At 42.0% G+C, this 14988-nt stretch overlaps 1 protein-coding gene across 1 annotated transcript; it reads right to left on the bottom strand.

Moving 5' to 3' along the window:
- Window positions 1–5120: 5120 nt before the first annotated feature.
- Window positions 5121–14988, bottom strand: zbtb45 (zinc finger and BTB domain containing 45). The gene is made up of 6 exons (XM_026359868.1): window positions 14898–14988; window positions 12517–13837; window positions 12033–12167; window positions 10117–10257; window positions 7248–7515; window positions 5121–6411 (listed from the first exon to the last, which is right to left on the bottom strand). Exons 2-6 carry the CDS (start codon window positions 13582–13584, stop codon window positions 5990–5992), a joined length of 2034 nt encoding a protein of 677 aa, XP_026215653.1. The 5' UTR covers window positions 13585–13837; window positions 14898–14988; the 3' UTR covers window positions 5121–5989.

Raw genomic sequence — 14988 nt, 5'->3', positions numbered from 1 at the left:
CGTTTAACTGATATTCAGAGTGAGCTGGTTCTCTACTGGAAAATAAGCGCAGGCAGCGGCGGCCTGTGGGATAAGAACTGGCGGGGTAAAAAAATACAAATAAAAAAACAGTTTACGGTTTAAAGTAAACTGCCACTTAGCTTTCTTTTCTGCCTTTTATTGGGGAGCGGGGGTAAAAATAAGATATGAACGGACTCTGTCATGTGGCGTTCGATGCTACGAGGTTTGTTTTTGCAACATTTGCACCCAGGCCTTTTCTCTAACCCACACGCCGTTGCTGAGCGCAGGAACTGCATCAAACGGTGGATGTTTGGCCATAGTGGCCTGTTCTTCATGAGGCGAAGACTGTATGTAAGCTTCATCACTGTGTTAACTCAAGTGTGTTTTCTTAAGCCCTCCAAACCATTTATGACATAGTATTGTTCATTTTTCTCATTTCATTTTTCCGGGGACATGAAAACTTTGTCTTAATTCAAACAAAACGTTGCTTTTTGATACAGATTGTTCTTTTGTAAAATACAGAAAGAAAAAAACAAGAAAAAGTTATGATTTAAAATTATGATTTAATTTAAGTTAATTTAATGATTTTGAGTTATTTTTATTTTGTATTGTATATTTGTGATGTTTGTTATGATTATTTAAGTTGCTTTTTTAAATGATAATATTTGCAAAGGCACTTCAGGTCAATGGGACTTTTTTTTTTTTTTAAGAAAATGTTATTTAAGAGGGATTGTACTGTACAAATTGTTACGTTACTGTCTCCTTTACTGATTTTGAATGAAGGAATTAGCCAAGACTATTTTTCCAAATAAATATTGCTAAACGTGAAATTTTAATTGCATCCAACTTTTGTTTTGTCCATCTGCAAGCACTCTGAAAAACACTTCTTCAGGGGTCTGTGAGCAAAGTTAATCAGTAACATCTGTTGTCTTTCCCTGGTGACCCCATAGTGGGCTTTTCTATGCCGACACTGTTGGCTACTGCCAGAAGTTGAAAGTGTCTCCCTGGAGACGGGAGAGGGGGCCTATTCATAAAAAACAATGTCCCTACGCTAGATTTACCACTCGTCTTTCTCCTTCTACAGAACAAGTCAGGTAATTCATGGCTCTAAAATTCAGATCAATGTAGAGTAACGCCTACCGGACACTCAACACTTCAGGTTTCAGTTTACCACTGTTCCCATTTTTTTACCAAACAATGTTTTTGCCACAGCAGAGGCAACTAAAGTTTTATCTTTTTATGGCAGTAAGGTCACACAAGCAATTAAAAATACAGTATAATAGAAAATCTAAGTTGAAATAGTTAAATTACACGTCGCCTCTTTAAATTCCCCTCACTCTTCTTTCTTAATTGCTCCACAAAGACGCTGATTGTGTTTAGACGCAAATAACTGTAAATCATCAGCCCGGTAGAGCTGGCCTCTGCTGGGGTTTATAACCCCGTGGCATTATGGGAACAGACTTCAGCAGACAATGATGGAATTGACAATGGGGCACACAAAAGGCCACCCTTGGGAGAGCCTGCGTGTCCCTCGGCATGCTGGGAGAAAGAGAGTAACAGGAACAGATGTTGTTGAGTAACAGATGCCTTCTGGCCAGAGTTCAGCCACGACCAGAACAGACCTTCAAAGGCCCGGGCCGAGCCTTCAAGAAAAGACAGCTTTTACATTGTCCGTCTGATAAATTTGTTGGGATTTGGAGAAACGGCAGAGATAAGGGAACACCTAAGAGGACTTTTGTGTTGACAGACAAAGAGGCTACAGTAACAGAAAAGGTGGGGAAGTAGTGGAAGGAAAAGTCAAGCATGATCACACAACCCAAACACATGAACAAGGCTGTTGAATCGCAGTTATTTTCTCAATTAATCATTAAAAATGACTGTCAGCAGTTCTGTTGACATGTTTAAATAGCTTGTTGTGTCTAAGTACGAGTCCATCACCCAAAGAAACTCCGTTTACTGCTACAGAAACCAGCGAACATTCACATTTGAGTGTTTCAGTTGACTGGAGAATCAACTAAGCAGCTAATTGTTTCAGCTCCAGCATAACAACCACACCGAGTGCCCGACTTTCCAGAGTTTAAACATGTTTTCTGCTGAAATGTTCTTTCAACAAACGTCTCAGTATATTACAGTGTTGTAAATGTGGAATCTAACTTAATATGTTGGAACTAAATTAATATTTTGAGGTAGTTGTACTTCGCTTGGGTACATTTATCTGACAGCTACAGTAACTAGTTACTTATAGTTAGTTGCTAATAAAATGTGCACATACTATTACTGATTTAGCAGCACAACTGTATGTAAAGTAGTTAATAATTAACAGTGATAAGTGTATTTACACATTAATGCATCAGTGGTAACAGCTGAGATTGGAGTATATACAGTACAGTAAATACTTTACTGGAGTAAAGGAGCTGAAAACGTCTTTGACCAGCACAAAAACACAAACATCTGAACACACAACTTTACAAATACATTAAAGTATTTACATTTTGACTGAAGTCTGAAGACTGAAGTCTGAATCTGAAGAACAATCAGAACAGAAGGTTTTTGATAGTTGGTGATCTAATAATGAGCTACAGTAACACACGCACACACACACACACACACACACACACACACACACAATTACTGTAACAGTAATTAAAATAATTGAGATCGAGCACGAGCAGCTGGCCTGAAGCCATAGAAGACTTTTTATTTGGAGAAAGAAGTCTTTGAAATCACTCATTTTTAAAATTCAATTAATTCATTGAGTACGACATCTAAGTTCTCAGAAAAAGTTAAAATCATGCCTTTAGTCTTTTTATACATAAAAGATGTGGTTTTACGATGACAAGTGATTTTTTTTTTTATATAAAATGACTGTTTCTTCTTCTGACATATTGAACCTCCGTTAAAGAAATATTAATGTAGAAAAAACAATTGTCAACTTCCCTCTCGATAGAACAAAACACAGAAAACAGAACAAAACAAAAAAAGGCATCACACAGTACGTTACAATGTGCTGACATGGCTTCAAAGCACACATATTACAGTACTGTACAAGGGTCCGCCTCAGACAAAATGCACCAAAACCACTTCCACCGCTGAGGATAGATCAAACCTCTGAAACAGCTGAACCTGCTTATTTACAAAACCCAGACCACAGCCCGGTGTTGGCAACTGGCAAATGAGGTAAATATTTCAAAAAAACAACAAAAAAACAACAAACAAAGCACCAAAGGTTTGGCGTTAGGACTGAACTGTAGCTTATAACCAGCAGTGAGTTGAAGGAGTTTCATTCCAGCTTGTCTTAAACTATTTTTAATCTTATTTTACCTACAACACTGGAGAAACAAACTAGTGAGTCTGCAAAGTTAGTTTGCAGCGATCGGAGGCCAACTGACACGCACACACACTGCTAGGACTGCTCCGTGTAAATAAGCAGCTTTCCCACGTTTAAATGAGACATTTAATGTCAGAATTTAAAGTGAAGAATCCAGGCTGAGAGGTGTCCTGGGGTCACTTCTTAAAATGATAATAAATCTTGATTAAAGTGATTTCTATTTGTATATATATATATATTTAATTTTTTTTTTGTCAAATGATCTCATCACTGGCAGAAGTTTAAAATGTCTCACTTGTCAGGGATCCACCTATGAAGCTCTTACAAAGCTTAAGTAAACTACTGAATATCATATAATGCTTCGACTGACAAACATTAAGGAAAACAAGCAAAAAGCAGGGACATTTTCAGATCACCTTAAAGGTGGAAAAGAAATAAACAAAAAACAATCTTAGGCCAAATACTTCCGGGGACAACAACATCTATAGGTCTAAATAATATGATGTGCAAACGTAGTTGTGCATAGAGATCAAATTGTAATAAATATTAATGTGATAATTAACATTATCACCAGCTTGACTTTGTCAGAACTTGCAGGGGTGATTGTACATTTTCATGACTAATTTAAATTTTACTAAAACGTTAAAAAGTTTTTTTTTTTTTTTTTTAGTGCTGAGAGAAAAGCTTTTATTGTTTATTTAAGCAACAAACACTTCCCATTTATTAATAACCAGAGCCCCGAAAGACGAACACAACCAAACACTTAATAAAAATCCTGATAAAAGTCACTGATTTGTCAGAGTTATTCAACCAAGTTTAACTTCCTCTGAATGGCTCTTTCACTTGAATTTTTTTTATATTTTGCCTTATTTCTGCATCATAGAATCACATGAGCAACAAATAACAAACTGAGCATTATAGCGATGTACAGGAATTTTACATAGAAGCACTTTAGCAAGCTTTCAAAAAAGTAAACGCATCTATCTTAGCTTTAGTTTTCACTGTTTCTTCGTTTGATGTAGCTTAAAAGATGAGAAGCATAATGCCTGTCTTTGGACCACAGAGGTAATTGTAGGTGTGTGTGTGTAAAACATGCTGAAATGTTTCCCAGACATTTCAAATGAGAAAATAGTGTCCCTCCGAGCCGTCGGGGGCTCGTCCTGGTTCGAGGTATATGATCCTGGGGCTGACCGGTAGCGCCTGTGGAAAATGTTACAAAGCTGTCTGATGGATGATGGTGAATTTCATTCACGCCGCTGTGCATCACACCTCCTCCTCCTCCTCCTCATCCCTTCCTCCCCGCTGTCTCACTCTGCTCAGACTACTCTCCCTCTTCATCCAATCATTCATCAACAACCTTCTTTGTCACTGTCACCCTGCTTTGCTCCTGAATAGCACCAGGCTCCATTCACATTCAATTCAGTTAATTCAGGAAGATCATTTTTTTTCTGTCTTGAATGATCAAAAATGGGGAAAAACCTCTGCGACGAAGAGTTTTTAAATGTGCTGAGGTTTAAATCTGACCAGTGGGGCGTTCTGTGTTTTAATTCACAGACAACAAATGTGACAGTTCTTAGCTATATCTAGCTAACGATAACTAAAACATACTCGCAACTTATCATTTTCATTTTGTGTTCAGCAACTTTAATCCTTAATTCATCTTGAATTAACTGCATCTACTGGTAACAGAGGTTTTTCAGTTAAATCAATGTGTTAAACATTCAAGAGCAGAGATTTCGTCTGACATAACTTTTTACAGCCATAGAGAAGATGTGATTATTTTTTCCATGTGTTTTTTCTGTATGTATGAAACTATGATAATGGCCAACACAAGTTAGGTTACACAAGCTTCTTCTTAATGTCAGCTCCATTATTCATCTCAAAGCTCTAATGGCATCAATACTAACTAAGCTTAGTAATTTGACTTTACTTAAATTCTAAATAAACATACTGGATTGTTCCCAGATATGTTCTCACATATTTGATTTATTTGCACTTGAATATGTGAACAGAACCGACTCCAAATTTCAACTTGAATTAAATGAATTGAAGGTGAATCAAACCTTGCAACACCCCCCACCAAACCCATCCTTCCCCATATTTCCCTTACTAGCATCTCTATATAAACCCGTCCCCACCCCTCCCTCACTCCCACCTATAAAACCCTACTCACCCCTCTCACCCACTCCCAAACCCGCTCTCTTTTCCTAACCTCTTTGGTGACTCTCTGCATTTGAAACAGGGTTCCTACACATTGTCTTGGCTGCTTTTTAATGGCCGTTCAACAAGGCGTGTGATTGTTAGCGATGTTGCTCTATAGCTTATGTCACAACAACCAATGTCACAACACAGCAGGGCTACAACTATTTAAAATACATTTCTGGAAACAAAAAAAATTTTTTCTCTCAAAACATTTCCAGGATTTTTGTGCAATTCCAAAACACCTTATAAATTTACACAATTTTCAAACTTTAAAAGGCCTCTCGGGCCTGTGTAGGAACCCTGATTGACGGTGTCATTAAGATAAAACGGTGGGAGCCTGTAAGTGCTGTTCCCACCAGAACTAAAGATCAACAAGGCTGTTAGGACCAAATAAGTGTCGGTTCGAGGAATGGGCTCACTAACCTCCCCTCTCCCACGTATCTCCCCTGCTCTCTCTCTCTAGGTGGAGGAAGCTCCGTGGCTGGGCATGTTGGGCATGTTGGCCATGCTGCCGACCATGCCAGCCGCGCCAGCCATACCTGAGGGCCCTCCCAGAGCCGGAGGACTGTGCTTGGTAGGTGAGGTCATGTCGGCTCCACGCCCCTGGCCTTGGCCCTGGGGGGCGTGGTGGGCGTGCTGCAGGGCGTGGCGCTCCAGCAATGTGCGGTGGGTGAAGGCCCGGTGGCACACGTTGCACTGGAAGGTGCGCTCGGCACGGTGGGTGCGCATGTGCACGTTGAGCGAACTTTTCTGGGTGAAGCGCTTGCCGCACATAGAGCACTGGAAAGCCCTGACACCCGTGTGCACCACCATGTGTTTGAGGAGGTAGTCGCGCAGGGAGAAGGAGCGCCAGCAGATGGAGCACTGATGAGGTTTCTGACCTGGATACACAGGTTGGTAAAGACGCATACAGGGTGCCTGAGTTAGTACTTCTTCTTTTACACAATAACACAGCATTACTGTGGACAGACTTTCAGCCAGTACTGAGATTTTGTTTAGTAGAATCTGGTCTCTTTAGACCATGAAAGTAGAATGTTCAATAAAAGTGCATCAGATACGAGTAAGTTATATATAATGCATAGATGTACAATATCATAACAGACAGTATATCCACATAAAAGAAACATTCTTATTCATATTTCCGTTTTATGCTGTATCAGTCAGTCACAATGCACAATAGCAGTCTGTCTCCTCCTCGTTTGAGTCCAAAATCTAAAACAGTGATGAATTTTACTTAATTAGAAAACTATTACAAACAAATATTTAACTGGAATATGATATATTGCTTCCATATATATTTTGTTGTTTAGGTACATATGTTCACAGAGGATCCTACACCTTATCAATAATGAACGACACTAGATGGTTGATGTACAGTATAAACTGAAGAGCATCCTATTAAAAATTCAAAGCTGCAACATAGATTTTTTTGGGCACTTGTGGACAGAAAACCTCCACAACAAGCTTAATATACTGTATTATTACATTATACAAGTTGAGCAACATTCAGTTGCCTTATGTCCACTTGAGGAATGTGCTTTTAGCTTCGTTTTTGGTCTCCACCAGCTTTCAAGGCTAATATCAAGCTCTTTAGCTGCTACAAAAAATGTTCCACTTATAAAACAGTTTTTTTTTTACGTCAAATAAAGTAAATCAATAATAGATATAAATTAATAATCAAAGAATAAGGTGTATGAAGGTAACAGGTGCGTCTTACCGGAGTGGATGAACATGTGCTTGCTGTAGTTCTTCCTGGAACGTAAAGATTTGCCACAGTGCGTGCAGTCGAACGAGGTCTCAGATCCCTGTGAGGAAGGTGAAGGTCCAGCGGAACAGGAGGAGGTGGAGGGAGGTGGAGCCGGGGTCATTGGCGCCGGGGGAGGAGGCTGCTGACTGGGCTCCGTCCCTGCCATGGTGTCAATCATGGGCCCACCCACGTAGAACGGAGCTGGCTGCGACTGGCTCACTGGGTACTGGAACAGAAGCTAAGGAGGAGAGACAAGGTCGAGGTCAGAAAGTGAAACGACGACCGGCTCAGAATGAGAGAGACGAGGTGCGAGAAGATGGGAGAGCACCTAAAAGTCAAGAAACCATGGAGAGCGAATCTCAGCCCAGGTTGGCGATGCCGGCTGGACGTGCGGTTCCAGAATTGCAACGTGAAACGAAAAGTATCCCGACCAGACCTTCAGAAGTAAGTGAATGTGCCCTAAATCTGCCACGTCAAAAACTCTCACTCCCTTCAGCTCATGTTAGAACAGGCTTTGATCAAACAAGTACAAAATAGCATCTGACCCCGGTCACATCCTACACAGCGAGTTCCAGCTTTTACTCTCTAGAATCAATACGGACACTTGTTTATTCCAGTTTGCATCGGAACTCTTAGATACCATTTAATGTAAAACACCATTGCAGATGGGTACTGGTGCAGTCTTATCATTTACAGTGCATATAATGTGCTTGTTGTGAACTCCATGTCCTATTCATTTGTTATGTTACTGTGGTGTTGTTTTATTTAAGTGCTGCATTGCAGAGTCCAAAACATATTTCCTCATGGGGGTAAATAAAGTCTATCTTATCTTATATAGGGTTGGCGGCACAGTGCTGCAGTGGTTAGAACTACTGCCTCACAGCAAGTTGGCTCTGGATTTAAACCCACTGGCCCGCTGGGACCTTTCTGTGTGATGCCTCCATGAGTCTCCTACAGGTGCTGATGTTTCCACAATCAAAAAACAAGCAGGTTAGGTTATCTGGTTAACTGCCCATAGGTGAGAAGGTAAGTGTGAATGGTTGTCGGCTCTGTGACAGTCAGCCTGTCCGGGGTGTTTCCTTCCTCTTACCCAATGATCCTGGAAACAGCTGCACTTATGACCCTGTTAACCCTGTTTGTTGTTTTTTGTTGCTTTGTAAAACATAAATATAAATCCACATTAATCATGAGATAAATTTAAAAAGTACAAATTTAAATAACATAGTGCCTTCTGTTATTATTTAAGTATTCTAATTAAGTCATGATTTACTGTAATATTGACTCAGTAATTTTAAATGTATTTTGCCATTTGTTGTTTATCTTTTCAATCTATCTTAACACACCTATTTTATATCTCTTGCATCTTTAATGAACAGTAATAATTATCATAATTACATGTAGCCTAAGGTATAATCTGCTAATTAGATTTTAATTCCTCTACTTCTTGTTCCAAAAGGCCTTTAACAAATACTAAATCATAATTCAACTTGTTGTTTCATTGTTTAATTTTTACTGTCAGCTGGCAGTGGTTCCATTTCCATTTACGTCTTCACGTGGTCTGCAAAAAACTGCAAATGCAAATACAGGACTTCTTTTACCTTTTAATTTTCAAAGTTAACACACCTGTCAATCAAACTGTTGTTTTTCAGTTTTGGTCCATCACACTAAAACTGAGGCCTTCATTCCTTTGTATCTTTGTTTCATTGTTCTGAGTTGAGTATTTTTATCTGGTGCCGCACTGCGTTAAATTCTACCTTCTGTCAATCACCTCATCATTGCAAAAACTAGAAGAAATCCAGCAGATGTCTCAGCTAAATGAAATGTCTGAGAAAACACCCAGTGTTTGGATTTAAATAGCACCTTCTGTTTTCCTGGTTTCATGTCCCAGCAAAGACTCATGTAAAATACACAAATAAACTTTAAATTTAAATAATTTAAATATATAAATTATTATTTTCATTATCAATCAATAAGTTCGATTAGCTATTACACACTTATGTCAGACAATGGTAAATATCCAGAGCTCCAGGTGTGCTGAGAAGTTGGAGTGGTGTGTGACACAATGAACTTCACACTAAAGTACTCCTTCTCATACAGATACAGTTCTATGTGAAGCCACCTGTGTCTCTCATACAAGGATTTCTAGTCTTTGTGCTGATCAGACTCTGTTGCAGACATTGTTAGTGACCAACAAGGTGATGTATGTTTTGTGTGAGGCGTCAGTGGACATGATGATGGACTTTCTTACAGTAACATCCCCCAGTTCAGCACTGTGTCTCACTGATGTGTTGTTAATGGTTTTTGAACAATAATGGGCGTCTACAGCTCAAGTGAAGGAGCTAAAAACCACTGACAATAAGCATGACAATTAACCATTACATGTTGGTTTAAGTCTCTGTACGAGAATAGTTGAAAATAGTAAAAATACACAAAATGAATCATGAATATACAAATTTTCACGATTTTAAAATGAACAAAAAATGAATAATATGCTCTTAAATAGTTGAGATGCCATAAAATCCTTCTGGCAGCTGCAGCAGAGTGAAACCTTCCACCTTCAACTGAATGAATGAGAAAGTGTTTCAGTGTCAGTGTGAACATTTATCGTTCTGTACAGTGAAGCTCAAACGTCTGTGAAGCTACACTGACTAAAACATGTTTTTAAGTGCACAAGAGTCAACTAACCTTAAAGTTTCAGCACTGACAGGAAGTCTACAACTCCACGTGATGCCTCTGGTATATGTTATCACATCAGTGACATTCCTTTAACTCTACAGTTGGTATGTGGCTACAGAGCAGATTAAAAAAATCAGTGTTTGATTGGACTGACTGAACCGACCTGGTTGTTGATGGACTGAGTTGTCGGAGGTGGAGTCAGAGGCTTGTTGACCCTTGCTCTGGGGTTGAAAGCCATGGCCTGAGGAGGTTCGCTCTGGGGCCAAAAACTGTCTGAAAACACCCCCTGCTCATCATAGAAATCCTGGAAGAGGCACACAAACACACACAGAGACAAAACTCAACATCATACAAACACTGTACACACATCTCTTAGATGACAACTCTTCTGTTCGAGGAAAACACATTTGCAACTGTCAACTTTATTAAGGTTGAGATTAGGATCTCAGGTTCTGTTTTCATGTGTCACTACTGAACCTACCTGCTGCTTATATCCTGACGTATAGTATTCATACGCCTCAACAAATGTGCATTAAGACAAAGACACAAGCTTTTTTGGTTTCCCTTCATGTACAGATGGCGTCCTAAATTATTTTATACTTACAAAGAAAAGTTGTTACCCCAACTGTACACAAGCACAGGTACAGGCGTTGGAAACGTGTAATGCTGCTCAACAAGTCAAGCCGCATATTGGCAAAACAGCAGTGTGATCACAAGTGCTGTTTGATGTATGGTTGGGGAAATACCAGCGCAGGTGGGGCCCGTCTAACATAAAGGTGAAAAGAGTTCCAACACAAAGTTTTACTTCCTGTTAGTTAATCAGAAAAGCTGATGGAGCTACACCTTCCATGTATAGACAGGATATAAATAAAAGCATGTTTGCGATATGTATAAGGAACGTGATGCAGTAGATATATATATTACAATATTTTTATATAAAGAAGAATTCTTTCTGGAAATTCATTTGAATATCCACTGGCATATTATACATATTTACATATTATCATGCCACCTGTATCCAGACAGGTTATTTAGATCTAATCTGTTGATGTATTTAGACAAGGTGTAACGATCATTCTCACTATCATATTTCTGCATGCTTTGTAGTCAGGGGCCTCTTCCACCTAATTTGCAGCATGTAAGCTGCTATTTCCACCATCGCTCCTTTCTCTCTTTTGTTTCTTTTCATTGCTCAAAACCAACCACATTCTTGTGAACCATGCCTGAGCACAGCAGAGCCCTGTAGCCTGCACAGCTGCACAAAGTAAAGGTCTTCAAGGGTCAAATATCAAATAGAGAAAGCAAAAGGTGCCTGTACATTGTTCTGGTGATGACTTTATAATAAATATAATTTGCTCACACTACTGCCAATCACTAGGTTCACAATAATGTGCCGCATAACTGCTAAAAGTCACATTTAAAATAAACGTATTATAAAACAACCTCTCACTAAATAATCACACTTTACATTTTCTGTAACACAGTCATCTTTAAAAAGTACATTTTCAGGTGGTCAGTGTTTAGATATGCAAGTAAAAAAGCTGCGTGTGTGATGACAACTAAAGAGCAAAACAGGAAAATCAGCCTTTTCTGCATAAAAACATTCATGCTTTACTTTGCAGACTGAGTAAATTATAGCAATCATTAACTTATTCTGCAGCACTTTTGAGAAAACTGACAGGCAAAGCTGAATCATTTTGACTGTGTGGCAGATGTTCCCTGTGTAGTCTGCAGTGTACAGCAGGCTGCGGCATAAATTCACACCACCATGTATTTCTTCTACTTACTTCAGGACTTGACATAAAAACTGAGTGTATACTTAACACAGTGAGGTGATTCCAAAAGTTCTCTTCTTAAGAAAAATATTAAATTTTGACAAAATGATTACTTTAAAATCAAAGCTCAACAATTGTAATTAGCACAATGTTTCATGCTCCTAATGTTGTCCTTCAGCAAGCAGTGATTGATATATTACAGCTCTACATTTCTACTATATTTCACATTTTATAAAGTCTTTCTCTTCCCCATCTGTGTTTCATTGGCTCTCAAAGCTGCAGCTCACCCCTGAGTTAAACCCACCTGCCCAAAGCCCGCCATGGATTCCTGGGAGCCCTCCTGTTCTCCATCTCGTCTTCCATCCTCCAAGGCATAGACGGTCCCATCTGTGTCCTGGACCCCTTCATCTTTCACCACCACTCCCTCTCCTCCCAGCACCTACAGAGCAGTAAAGAAAATCACCTATACAACAGTGGTAGGAGCTAAAAGGCAGCAGATAGTCTACAAGAACAACAGTGCATTAACCTGGCTACAGCCCGTTCTAGCAGGTACAAATAAGTTTAATCACCTACAGCAAATATGCAGAAGTCCATAGAATATCACCAAGACAATTACTGCTGAAGTTCAGACAAGAGCTTCTCTTCAATTGTGCAAAGTGCAGAAACATCTCAGCGATATACGCCAATGCAGTGTGAGGGAAAAGCAGAAAAAGAAAGAAAAGAAAACCGTTGCAGCTCTGCATGCCTGAAAACTGTAACCATGGCAACCCTTCCCCTTATCCCCCTACCTGGAGTCTTAGCGGCTGCCTCTGCTTGCGGCTGTGGCTCGCCCCCCTGTCTCTGTCTCCGTCTCTTCCCCGCTCTCTTCCGTCCAAGTCTTCCTCCTCGCTGTATCTGTCCATCCCCACCAGGTCATCAGAGAGGTCAGTTGTGTTGCCGCGGAGGCTGTCCCTGCTGATGCTGTCCACACTGCCCACACCGGAACTGCAGCCTGCTGAGAGATTCCCTGTGCTACTAGTGCTGGCTCCATTGGCTGTCTGTGCCAACAGGTCTCGGAGCTTGTATCTGACGTCCTGAGTACAGCTGGTGCTCTGCTTCATGAGGATTGTGCCGGGCCCAGAGCCCATCCCGTCACTGCCGCACATGGAGCCAGGGCCCATGTCGCCCAGTGCCATTAGACTCACGGTGTTAGCTTGCTCCATTGGCCCTGGGCCACTCTCACTGACGCTCACGCTGGCCCCCAAACCCCCACCCATGTTATTAGCCCCGCATTCAGCCATGAAGTTAGAGAAGTTTCCATAGCTCCCACCCCCACCTGCAGCACTAACAGAACAGCTTCCACTGCCACCACTCTCTCTCCCTTTGCCCCCACCACGCTCTTCTTGTTTGGGGAGTACTCCTCCGAGCATCCCTCCTCCTGCTGCTGCGGCCGCTGCTGCAGCAGCTGCAGCTGCACTCGCTGCCCCTGCTGCTGCCTTCCTCTGAGAGATTATCTGGGTGCACTCGTCGATGACCGTCTTGATCTGCAGGATGCTGGCGGCAGTGAGGATGCAGAGGGCCTGCGACTGCAACACCACCAGGGAGCCGCTGTACATGAAATCCACGAGCTGCTTCACGGTTTCGGCGGGCACCAACGGCGGCACGGAGATTTCAGAGTGACCCAGCAGCAGCTTGTCCTGGAAGAAGGGGCTGCCGGCTGCCAGGACGCAGGCGTGGGCGCGCAGCGAGGCATCGTGTATTCTCACGGTCACATCGCAGAAGAGGCCTTCGCGCCGCTGCGTGCGCAGAGCTTCCAGCACTGACTGGCTGGAGTTGTGAAGGTGGATGTAGTGCACGGTCTCTGTGCCGGACACCATGGCAGGAGGGGGCGAGTCGCTGGGGACAGGGTGGGAGTGAGGGTGGGGGAGGGGGGGTAAGTGTCTGGGGTTTTGCGTCAGCTTGAGGGATAAGGAGGACAGGGAGGGAAACGGGTACAGTGCATGGGCCACGGTGGGGCCGCGTCCCTTCAAACAGTCATGAGTCTGCTCTGCCGAAGTTTAAGTGTGAGGAGCTGCCTTTGTTGTCCTGAGAGGGAGGATTCCCAGCAGCTTCTCTGTCGCTGTTAAAAACCTGTTGGATATATATTTACTGATTAGTCAGTCTGCATAGACAATTTTGATCATTAATGTAGGATTTAATCCAGTTCTGTGGAATAAATCGCACTGGCTGCTTCTCAAATGCAAAGACTTGCTAGTTTTCTTTGTTTGCACTGACTGTGTGAACATCTTTAGGTTCAGACTGTAGGTTACAGCAAACCGTACGCAGGCTATGAAATGTCACCAGAAACACGACATTTATACGTTTGAACCATCTGGACATTTTGCAGCCTGCAGATTGACCTGTTTGCATATTTCACATAAAGAGATCCAGGTATTCTTCCATTTTGAGCACGGCTCAGCCCTCCGTCCAGCTGTGCTTGGAGCGGACAGATGTGGACACGAAGCAGCTGCTGATGAATCATCTGACAGGTCGCGTGCTTCCTCTGGAACACCTGTTCGGTAATGGCAGCACGTGCCGTGCGCCAGGTCACCTGGACTGGGCTCGAGGCACCGCGGGGGTCCGGCACCGCAGCACAAACCCTGTGTGGCTGTTAGCTGGGGCTGCACAGACGCCTCGACAGCGAGTTTGTCGAAAGTGGAGCATGAAACCACCTCGTTTAGTGACAGTGTAACTGACCCGCTGCAGTAAACAGGTCACTGACCAGGCAGCGTTAGCTTCAGGAACAAGCGAACAGGTTAGACGGCGGCGGGCTAACGTTAGCTAGCGTTAGCTGTTGACATTAGCCGCTCAACTCCTGCACGGAAATGTGCACGAAATGCACACATTTATTCATGCAAACCGAGCTTCGTCACCGACAAAAACACAGTCGTACATTGTTTAATGCCTAAAGGCAGCTGGCAACGTGTCTAGCGTTATATAAAACGAGCTATCCGCGCTCCCCCCACGCTCCAGCGCAGTGCTAGCCTAGCTAGTTAACTACCTAGCTAGCGCAGATTCTGTAAGACACAACTAGTAAAGTTAGCACGCCTGCTAACGGGCTACCACCCTTTTTTATACAGGGAGCGGCATCGTTACAGTCAAGTAGTTCACAGTTTGTGTCAGTGTAGGTTTTAAAATCGTGACAACATACCTGCAACGTGCAGTGACAGCTCGGCGCTTGTTAGTTTCAGGCAGATGGATGCAGCAGGAAGCCCTCAGCAGAACCGACCAACCTGGTGAGA

The sequence above is a fragment of the Anabas testudineus genome, chromosome 1 (assembly GCF_900324465.2).
Source record: "Anabas testudineus chromosome 1, fAnaTes1.2, whole genome shotgun sequence".
Classification (NCBI taxonomy): domain Eukaryota; kingdom Metazoa; phylum Chordata; class Actinopteri; order Anabantiformes; family Anabantidae; genus Anabas; species Anabas testudineus.
Note: the sequence above shows the minus strand (reverse complement) of the source record. Positions and strands in the feature narration are given on the sequence as shown.